Source organism: Thunnus albacares, chromosome 10, assembly GCF_914725855.1.
Source record: "Thunnus albacares chromosome 10, fThuAlb1.1, whole genome shotgun sequence".
NCBI lineage: Eukaryota > Metazoa > Chordata > Actinopteri > Scombriformes > Scombridae > Thunnus > Thunnus albacares.
In genome coordinates, this window is record NC_058115.1 from 11,358,159 (window position 1) to 11,369,612 (window position 11,454).

An 11,454-nucleotide genomic window follows, 5' to 3' on the forward strand; every position below is an offset into this window, starting at 1 on the left:
GCAGAATGATGTACGTGCAGAGTTTGTTTTCACATTAATCTTGCGGTGGAGGAAAGTTTCTCTGTGCCCCCCTGAAAATCAGAGTTAAAGGGGCGGGCCATACGGGCATGATTTGTGATATCACAACAAGCCAATCCTGGTCCAGTATGCAACTTACACAAGTGTGATGTGGAAACTTGAAGCCTTAGGTGCACGTACACTGAGAATGGACTTTGCAGTGAAGTAGGCGACATCTTGTGTCCGGCAGTTAAAACTTTTGAAATGTACAATATTTATATTTTCATACATTAATTAATAATGATAATAATAATTACTGAGGGAAACGGAGTAGATGTAATTTTAGTAATTTCTAACAAGGTAATTTACCTTTTTTTGTGGAAAAGCCATGTCAGACACATTATCCAAAGTAGATTTTTTTTATGTCTTAAAACATGTCTGGAAGGGATGTTTAAGAACTTTGAAATCAAATAAAATACATAATGTACAAATATTCCCTAATACAGACTACATTAATCTATATCCATGTTATCTGTAAATCCCTGGTTACAATAACTAATCAATGGAAATCCATGCAAGTAATGCATGCGGACCATGGTTATAATAACAACCCAGGCAAATGAGCTCAAGTCCCTGTTGACATCCAGACCACTAGGCGGCAGCAGCCCGCAGAGCAGCCGCAGAGCAGCGACAGCAGCCGGCATCAGGAAAAGACAGTTGACGTTGCTACGCCTTGCTAGATGATTGGCGAGGTAAGATGGCGGCGCCAGAGGAACCAGAATTATCTCAGGCGCAGACTGAAAAACTCCTCCAGTTTCAGGTAGACAACCTAACTTTAACACTAACACGAGTCCATCTGAAACCTCATGTGTTAATACGCTATCGTTGGTGCTGAATTACTGCTAACAGGCGGTTAACGTGCGTGTTCAAACGCTTTCTGCACAGTCAACTTCGATAACGTTTCCCGTCAACTTGAGTCAGAGCTAACGTTAGCAGAGGTAGCTAACGTTAGCTCAGCTAGCTAACAAGTTAGCAGACTTCTAAGGGCCATGGGCGGATTGATATATATTTTACAGTTAGTTGTATGTTATTCGAATACATACACATTATCCACCTTTGTTAATCGACATTGCCCGTGCTGGATTTTTCATGTGATTATTGACTTTAAATTTAGCTAACGTCAGATTAACAGTTAACGTGAGTGAGTTAACGTTAGCTCAGCAGTCATGATCGAGCTGTCACTGAAGTTTCGACACCACTGTATCTAGTTAATTGTTGGTTTTATGACAATAAGAGGGATCCAGTTTCCTCCCCTTTTTAATCTTTAGTCTGCTGAAGTTGTCTTAGTCGACAGTTAGTAATGTTAAGCTAACCGTCAAAATCCCTTGATATTTTCGAGAGCTAGCTAGCTAACCGTTAACGTCATCCTGCTTGATGTTGACGGATTTTTGTGTGTATGTTGACGTTGATTTTGAAGTTTGATAGCTGCACAACTAACTGGTAGCTTATCAGTTCATCTAATGATTTCATTCTGACTATTTGATAACCGAGCTTATGTAGTTTTTGTATGAATTTTGCTACTTGCTAATGAAGGACTTGACAGGGCAAACCAGTAGCCCGTAAGATACCCGAAGATAAACCTGAGTATATAAGATTAAAAAAAATGTAACGATGGTTTTGAGGCCTTCAGTGTGATTTCTTTTTCATGTCTCACAGGACCTGACTGGTTTGGAGTCAATGGACCAATGTCGTCGAACATTAGAGCAGCATAATTGGAACATAGAGGTAAAGTTACTGCACAAATGGACATTACAGGAATCACAGAGGCTTTGCAATTGGCTTTTCATGGCAATGTTCACTTTTTTCCTATACAGATCCTGTGAACTTGATTGCCTTGCTTTGATTTATCTGTTATGTTTTCTTTTGGTTTATTAAAAAAAAAAAAGACCTGAGTGATGGGATTAAATGTATGTGTTTCAGGCTGCAGTACAAGACAGACTTAATGAGCAGGAAGGAGTGCCCAGTGTGTTTAACCCTCCACCATCCAGACCATTACAGGTCAATACGGCAGACCATAGAGTATATAGTTACATCGTCTCAAGGCCACAACCCAGGGTAGGTCTGCAGGCTTTCGTGAATGTGCTTTAGGATGATATCTCTGCATAGTTGTTGAATATTGTCGCTGCTCAGCAGAGGATATGGGGTTCCTGTTATAATCTGCAATACTATTGTTTATGCTAAACACAGTGTGTAATGGTGTCACTCAGTTAATGTTGTGACATAATACATTTGTTACTTGATTTTGCCTCACTTTTTAATCTTTTTAGCTCTTATATCTTAAATTTGTGTTCTGTTCATCTATTTTCATCAGGATTGACTGTCTGCCTTGTTTTTCAGGGATTACTAGGATGGAGTTACTACTTGATAATGCTACCTTTCAGATTTACATATTACACACTTCTGGACATATTCAGGTAACTCAAACACATTTATTTATACTTGCTGCTGGACCTTGAGGACGGTAACTAATCTCCACAATGTCTTTTTATTCAAGGTTCGCCCTGCGGTTCATCAGGCCAGATCCTCGTGGTCGTGTGACAGACCCTGTTGGAGATGTTGTGTCCTTCATTCATAGTTTTGAGGAGAAGTATGGTCGGTCACACCCTGTATTTTACCAGGGAACATACAGCCAGGTGAGTTCAGAGATATTAAGTTTGAAAACATGTTTTTTTTTCTGCACTGAAGTTCAGTCATTTAAAGTCCAGATGAAACAGCATTTTGAGAGTATCTAACTTCTGTATCATGACATATTTCTGAGTGAAACAGGATAGACAGGCGGGACATAATGTCGGCAGGAATTTGATTAAACATTGAAAAGTGGGCGTGTCATAATGACTCTTAGCTCTGTGCTGTTAAAAGATTGATTGATGGGTGGATGTCATGATATTATTGGGTGAAATTGGTTGGTTCAAGCCTACGTAAGCACATGTCATATTTTGTTTTTCAGAAGGAAAACATGATTGGATTTCAGGGCATAGAATTAGCACCAGCCAAATGCTGGTAAAATAGGCAAGTGGCTGGTAGATTTACTTCACTCACCACCCAAAAAACAATGGTAATGTACTGGGTGGCTGGTAAAATTTGAACATTCACTAGCCATTTGACCGGTGGACAAAAAAGTTCATTTTGCACCCTGTTGGATTTTGATACAAGAATACAAACAAATTGATTCTTTTTTATTTTTTGGCATATATTGTAAAGTAGGTGCACAATTTAGGGATGTGATCTAAAAGGGTTAAAAAGGCATTTTTCATTTCATCTCGACTTTAAAGTACTAGGCTTTCGCTTTGGGATATACATTTATTTTCCTTCTGGGGGGGAGTTAGATGAGAAGATTGATACCACTCTCAAATCTGTTAAAGGTGACATATTATACTCCTGTTCAAGTTAATATCGGTCTCTTAGGTCCCCAAACATGTCTTTGAAGTTTTTTGCTGAAAAAACCACAGATTATGCATTCTAGAATGCCTCTACTCGCCTTTGTTGCTGTTCTGGATGGGCTGTTTTCTGTGTCTATGCAAATGAGCTGCTGCTCCCCACACTTCAATCCAGATCTGGCTGTGGCTTTCTGGCCGTGATTCATTTTGAGATTACATGACCGCAACAGAAGAGAACGAGGGCTGTTGACAGTATTCATATTCATACTGGAACTGCAACAGAGCTGCAGTAGCGTCACTAATACTAATATTACAGTAACGCAAAGTGTATCTGTGGACCAGAATGGACGTATTAACCTCAGCTTGACTTTACACACACTGTCACAGTGAATCACTACAGCTCTATGGTCTGAGTAAATTAGCTGCTGGGTGCTAATCAGAGTTACACAACGTTGCCTAGCAAAGGAATTCCTGCAGTTTGACCATTGCTTTTTCACACATGTATCGTGTCCTTCATGGCATGTCTATCAAGTACATTTACATAACGTAACAGCAGCTACACACACTACCGGCGAGGATCATGGAGCAGAACAATCTAACATGTAACAACAAAACTAGCTGAGCTAGCGCTGCAGTCCAAAAGTTCCACAAAAAGTCACACGAAAAAACAGTTACCACCATTCAACCTACTCCTGTTGTCATTTAGTTGGCTTCAAATGAGGCTTAATGTTCACACAGTTTCTCTTGACTGTCCCTCAATATGACATAAGTCCAACATGCTAACATCAAGTTCAACAGGCTAACCTGCTAAACAAACAGTAAAACAGCATAAAGCATGGCAAAATTTACAGCTTCCAAGATTGAAGTTGGGACAAGGACAGCCAGTATCGATCCATCACACACACATAAAACAGTTTTCCGGTCATTGGGGGGACATTTCCATCAAAAATAACGTGAATCCAATGGGTCTTCACTTCCTCAGATGATGGAAGGACATAAAGACTGTTGTGTTGGTTCCTTCAGTCAACAACAGAACTGTGATTCAGTTCAAAAGCTGATTAAGTAGGTTTTCAGTGGGCGGGGACCATCAGCCTGCTGGAGGGGGAGGTCTATGTTCAGATCCCTTTATGATATCATAAAGGAAGCAAAATTTAAATGGTGTTTTTGCACCCACATTTACTCAAAGATGGAGCAGGAGAAAATGAGAGAGGATGGTCTTTTCTCATAGTTTGGGGATCTCTAGACACACCAAGGACACACAATTATGTAGAAAAGACATGAAAAAGTGCATTTTGTATAATATGACCATAAAATTTAAAGCTGCAGCCAATAAGCCTGGCAAAATGTACGTAGTAGCACTTCTAAAGGCCTTTACACACTGGGGGCAATGCGAATAAACGACACGAAATTGTGAAATAATCGCCTGTGAATAGTTCACATCAAAACTATTCACATCGGCAGCGATACAAATTTACGACAGAACCACAGAAAAACGAATTTGCGAAGGAATTTGCGACAGCTCATTCTGCTGTCAGTCAGCCTGGTGAAAGCAGTTTGTCCAGCGGCTGCTTCTGTGGACAGAGACACTGAACGCAGGTCGGAGCCGTTGTGGATTGAGCGGATATAACGCTCTCCTCTTCATTTGTCGAGTGAGGAGAAGAAGGACAAGATCATCATCACTGGAGGATGATGTCAACATCCTCCAGTGATGATGATGATGATGATGATCTCTGACCTACGTTCAGCGTCTCATGTCCACAGAAGCAGCCACCTGTCAGCTGCAGCTCCTTGGAAGCTGAGAGGACAAACTGCCTTCACCTGGCTGACTGACAGCAGGGAGTTACTGAACCAAAACAGTTTGCATGTCGGCTCCACGGGAAGAAATTCACAGTGTTTGTATTTATAAATACATGGTGATGATTCATATGATACATGATACATCAATGTATTGATTCATTGGCTTTATTTCTCCGCCCACTGTAGCGAGTGAACCTACCTGTCTGCCTGCAGTGCTCACAGACAGACCTGGAGCTGATCAATCAATATAGATACGGTAAATAAGTTCAAAACACATACAGCAGGATACTCAACACCCCACGTGGGCCGTCGCAAGAAACAGCTGTCTGTGCAGATTACACTTTGTGATTGGTTGATGCTTTTATTCGCTGTGTGAAAACGTCGCTTTTTCGCCTCGTAATATTCACGTTCTGTGCAAAAGTACTCATGACACAAACAACAGTTCGAAAAAATATATTGACTTGTGAATCAATCGCACAAAAAAATCGCGTCCAGTGTGTAAAGGCCTTTAAAGCTTACTAATTCACACATTATCTGAAATATAAAAATGATAATGTTGTTTTAGGGTAAGTCATGTGCCGGACTATTTCTTGACTGGGAGCTGTTGCCTGGTAACCAGCAGATATATCAGGAAGTTACTCCTCAGAACCAAGAAATGGGGTACCTCCCAATTCACTTATTTGATTGACCCGGAAGCCATTCTGGTCCGCCTTCTTGAAGGCTGTCCAAAGTGCTTTTTCTGCTCTGATGAGCGAGGAGGGATCTCTGAGGTACCATGAGCAAGGATATATGAGATCAGCCTTTGCAGAAGTCGGCCAACACGACCCCCTTAGTGGAAAGCAGTTATTGATTTGACGCTGCAGCTGATCAGACTAATGTGATATATCACAACATCACTGAGTGGACAGACAGATTACAGATTATACTCAAGTGTGTCACTCCCAAGTTTTATATTTATTTTGTTTTCTGAGTCACCATCTAGTTAAAAATAGTGCGTCTGTGTTAATTTTAGGTCTGATCAACAAGAGAACCATAAACTACTGTCTTCATTTATTAGAAAGTTTGTCCTTTTCATGATCTGTAATTTCCCCCATTAGCTTTTATCAGGGATAAAATTAAAGTCAGAGAGAATCTGTCTGTCAGCAAGAAACACATTTTAAACACATTTATATTTTGCATCATATATAGTCATTTCCATTCAGTCACATGTGAGGCTGAAAATTTCTGATTGGTAGGTTTGATACGAGTTACATCATTTCTATTTTCCCTGAATCATTTAGCCAGATAAGTTATTTCCAGTGTTCAAAATACACTCTGATCATATTCTTGGTTATTAGATAATTAATTCACAATCAGAATATCAATAAATACAAACACAAGTAATTAATAAATTAATATAAAGGCATTCTGCCAGTGGAAATTGTTCATGTACCCCTGAGTGGGACACAGTAGAAATACAGAATACATGTGAGTGTGCAAACACAAACTTCATCAAAAGTCACTACAGCTGTTCAAACCGACGGACAACTGATCAGCTGCTGCTTTCATCAGAATCTGACGTTGCTTCACATGTGCTTCAGAGGAAAGGACGTCTCATTTCTCTAAAAACATATTTCCTCGTTTCATCTCTCCTTGCATCTTGAGTGGGAGGGACTACGATGCAAGTGAAGGAAATTTGGATGCAATCTAAGGGAATTGGGGTTTACTCATGGTCTGGCTCATAACTTCTCATAAAACAGCAAGCCAGGCTAGTTGTTTCCAGTCTTTGTGCTAAGCTAAGCTAACCAGGCTCTGCTGTGGCTTCGTATTTGACAGAAAATCTGAGAGTGATATCATCTTATCTATCTCTGTGCCAGAAAGCCAATAACCATGTTTTTCAATATGTAGAACTTTTGCTTTAATAAGTTAAACCTGCAATTTGTTGCATTTCTTTTGTTTACCCTTAAACATGTAGGCACTGAATGATGCCAAACGGGAGCTCCGCTACCTATTAGTGTACCTTCACGGGGAGGATCATCAAGACACTGACGAGTTTTGCCGGTATGTTCCATGATTTCATACCTACATCTGTCTGCCATCAGAATTAGTTATGTAGTGCTTGTTGTTGCAGTGTGTCATGCAGTTACTTGAGATTGTTTTGTCTGCTTGGTCTTTGCCACATGTTATAAATGAACATCATCTCTACATGAAAAAGGTGATTCCTGTTAAGTGGTTTGTTTTGTTACTTTATAGCTCCACGTTATGTACAGAAGAGGTCATAGCCTTCCTCAACACGCGAATGCTCTTTTGGGCATGCTCGACCAGCAAGCCTGAGGGCTACAGAGGTATGCAAATGTTTTCTTATTTAACCCACTGTTTTGTTGTCAGTGGGCTGTTATTGTAAATGTGAAATAGGCTGCAGTGATCATGAAAAATATCTGTGTGCGGAAGAGGAACAAGACAAAGAAAAGTGTTTCCTTTATTGTGTGGAAATGGTTTGGTTATAGGGAGAAAAAAAAGACATTGAACAGGAACTTAATTCATTGTTCATCTTTTATTGCACACGACTGGTTTATAGTCACGTATAGCAATACATCCTAAATAATAAATTAACATACCTGTTGTGGTATCTGGCCATGCAGGTAGTTTTGGTTTTCTATTCCCAGGGTTTGAGTCTATTGAGACTTCTGTCGCCATCCTAAAGCAAAGGACTTGAAAGGAATTTGTTTGTGTCGTGAAAAGCATAGAAAAATTTAAACTGACAGCAAGTTCTGCAGTCTATCCTCAGTAACCACAACATTGTTTTTCTGGAAAGCCATACAAGTTGAGTTTTTTGAATGTAATCTTTTGATGCTTTTGAGTGGCACAAACAACATGATATTCACCTCTATTGTTTGTTGAGTTGGCAGAAGTCTCAATGGAGAACAAAAACTATTAGCATGGGAGCTACCGCAGATGCTAAGTGGTTTGTTTTGTGTGCTTTTTGAGTGAACTGACCTTCTAACTAAGTTTACAAAATGAATAATAGCAGCATTGTTGACACAGTGACTTTTGTCTGTATAATATTGTTTTAGTGTCCCAAGCATTGCGGGAGAACACCTACCCATTCCTGGCCATGATAATGCTGAAGGACCGCAAGATGACAGTGGTGGGCAGGCTCGAGGGTCTCATTCAGCCAGAGGACTTCATCAACCAGCTCACCTTCATCATGGATGCCAACCAAACATATCTGATGTCAGAGCGCCTTGAACGGTATGGGAAATGACTATTTCATTGGTGAAAATTGTTAATTATGTGTTGTGGGGGGGGGTTTTGGGAAGGCGGTTGGTATTGAAGCTCAAAGCGTGACAGCCTGGAGTTTGTTTATGAGGCAATTCAGTCAATTTTCAGTCTCCCATGTCAGTCTGAGGCAAACCAAAGGCCTTATTGTGGAAAGTGCTTATTAGATTAAATTTTACACAAATTTTGATGTGACTGAAATTCTACTTGAACTGTTAACCTCTGCATCATCCCATGAATTTGGGACAGCACTGGTGCTTCACCATGTTAATTAGCTCTCTCTCTTTTTTTTTTTTTTTGGAATGATGTTGATTTGCCTGGAAAGATTTTTAAAAGAGACATACAGATGTCTCTCAAGTATCATTAATTTGGTGTACCTAGTAATTTTGCTTTCCTGATTAGTGTGTTGGTGTTAAAGAGGTTGACTTGTTATTGTTATTTTACTTTAATATATAAAGCACTGCAGCTCTGAATTAAGTCTGGCTTTGCTAAAGAGGTCACTCAATCTATAGTGATAGGTCAAGAGTGTTTTAGATCAAAATCTAGTTAATTGGTGTTGAAACAGCACATCTGTAATCAGACTAGTATCCAAGTTATGGGTCTTATCCTGACTTTGATCATTTTGAGGAGATGATGTTTACATGAAACAGACATAAAAAGGACACTTGTGAAACCCAGAAATAACCAGGATACTCGTGTGTCCGTAAATGTACTAAAGGGAAAAAAAACAAACCAATTCATGTTAAGTTTAATGCCACTCTGATACCAGATTAGTTTCATATTGTACAAGTAAAGATGAATGCTTTTGTTTCAGGGAGGAGAGGAGCCAGACCCAAGTGCTAAGACAGCAGCAGGACGAGGCTTACCTGGCCTCCCTCCGCGCCGACCAGGAGAAGGACCGAAAGAAAAGAGAGGAGCAGGAGCAGCGGAGGCAAGAGGAGGAGAAGGTCCGACAGAGCGCTCTTGCTGAGGAGCGGAGACGACGAGTGAGTCTTATTTTTTTCATTTAATTCATGTCGTACATGACTAGTCTACACACGGAGACCTTAACTAATCAATTCTTTTCATGTTGCAAATTTTCGCTGTGTGACTCCAGACACTCGAAGAGGAGAAGGAGAGGAAGTCAGAATGTCTTCCTCCAGAGCCGCCTTCAGATGATCCAGAAAGTGTCAAAATAGTGTTTAAGCTGCCTAATGATACACGAGTAGAGAGACGATTCCTCTTTGGGCAGTCTCTGACGGTGAGTACCACAGTTATCAAGTTATCCTGTGTAACCGGTTGACTGGTTAGATATTCTTACCCAGTGGTTTACAGTAGATTTGACAATGATATCTGTTATGATTAATCTTAATCTATGGGTGTCAAACCATGTACAACATATGATTGTCTTGATTTGGAACAAAACTCTGCACTGTCGAATCATGACAGTGTCTTTTCTGTACCTTTTTTTTAGAATTTCACTCGTGGTTATTTGCTAATTCACACATCTAATTCTTCTCTCACAGGTAATATACGACTTCCTTTTCTCGTTGAAAGAAACCCCAGAGAAGTTTGAGATAGTTACAAACTTCCCTCGCCGAGTCTTGCCCTGCCTTCCGACTGAAGAGCAGCCCAACCCTCCCACACTGAAAGAGGCGGGACTCAGCCGCTCTGAGGTCCTTTTTGTTCAGGATCTCACGGACGATTAATAGATGACATACCTCCTCTATGTGGAAACATTTTCCTTCGATGCCCACCCACACAGTCCCCCCCCCCTCCCCCTCCCTTTTTCTTCTTTTGTTAAATGGCCATTATGCACAAGGGATCATTGAAATAAAATCCTAACCTGGAAAAGTTTAAACCACCCTGCATCCAGTCCTTGTTTGGTTGTGTTTACAGGGTTCCCAATAACCTGGAAAGTCTTGAATTTTATCAAATATTTCTTAAAGTCCTTCCTTGAACTCATATTTGTATCTACGCGGACAAAGAAGTTTGTTTTTTCCATTATCTCTGTACTATTTACCAGTCAACTCTTGTCCTTCATCACCAGTAACTGTCGCAGCATCGATTTAATCATCTACTGAAATATACTGAAACGGTAGCATAGCTTCGTGCTAAACCAGAACCATATCCCAAATTAATGTCTGGGCAACTGAGGAAGGCAGGTTGTATTAATTCCTGTTGATACACACAGGATGCAGCATGGATAAGTATGGATTTCTATGTTGTGTGAATGCCTTGGCCATTTTTTTTTATTATTGTAATGTCAAAGACTCCATGTTTGATCCGTTTGTCCTAATTCAACACTCTTTTGCCTTAAGTTTACACATGCTTTCTCCACACTGACTGACAAGCACAGACCTGGTCTAAGTTTGGTTTGGTACTGCTGTGATTGTTGATCCATGTTGCGAGGAGAGCAAATGTACTACTTCAGGGAGCGGGTTGGTGGATTTGGACATAAAGGAAATATGGGAACCCTGTTTTAAATGAGCCATGACCTGTACATAAGTTAGATATTTAAAAAAAAAAAACAAAACCCAAATTTACCGTGCTTTTTTTTTTTTTTTTTTGTTCTGTTTTTTGACTCATCTGTCATAAAATGACCAAATGCAGGTTGGTTACTATGTAAAGCAGACTGCCTCAAGCTCATGAAGTTTAAAAAAAAAATACAATATTTAACATTGGCCACAGCTTTTACATGTGGCTTAATCTAGTATAGTACAAGTCTGCTCATAGTGTGCCTGTGGTTACTCATAGATGACTGTTCTGCCTGTAACATCTAAATGGGCTCATGTAAAGATGTAATTTTCCAATTATAAATTAAAAACATTTTAAAAACGTGAGTTTATTGAGAATGTACAACACTTTCCTGTGGAAATGAGGTATATCAGATATGCAGATGTTTTCTGTTCTATGTGATGATAGTATGTTAGAGAATGACTAAACTGTTTTCAATGGGATGACAATATTTGAAGCATTTTCTAAC

General features: G+C 39.9%; 1 protein-coding gene across 1 annotated transcript; it reads left to right on the forward strand.

The window, feature by feature from the left end:
• Positions 1-708: 708 nt before the first annotated feature.
• faf2 (Fas associated factor family member 2) lies at positions 709-11,311 on the forward strand. Its single transcript, XM_044363093.1, has 11 exons — positions 709-817; positions 1,714-1,782; positions 1,978-2,112; positions 2,395-2,471; positions 2,552-2,690; positions 7,186-7,271; positions 7,464-7,555; positions 8,285-8,462; positions 9,304-9,475; positions 9,586-9,729; positions 9,995-11,311. Exons 1-11 carry the CDS (start codon positions 755-757, stop codon positions 10,175-10,177), a joined length of 1,338 nt encoding a protein of 445 aa, XP_044219028.1. The 5' UTR covers positions 709-754; the 3' UTR covers positions 10,178-11,311.
• The last annotated feature ends 143 nt before the right edge of the window (positions 11,312-11,454 follow it).

Bases quoted from the DNA above. Each gene is read 5' to 3' on its own strand.
- faf2 (XM_044363093.1), top strand. From the start codon at position 755: ATGGCGGCGCCAGAGGAACCAGAATTATCTCAGGCGCAGACTGAAAAA. The intron at 818-1,713 runs GTAGACAACCTA...CATGTCTCACAG, and splicing joins AAAAACTCCTCCAGTTTCAG to GACCTGACTGGTTTGGAGTC. The intron at 2,691-7,185 runs GTGAGTTCAGAG...TTAAACATGTAG, and splicing joins ACCAGGGAACATACAGCCAG to GCACTGAATGATGCCAAACG.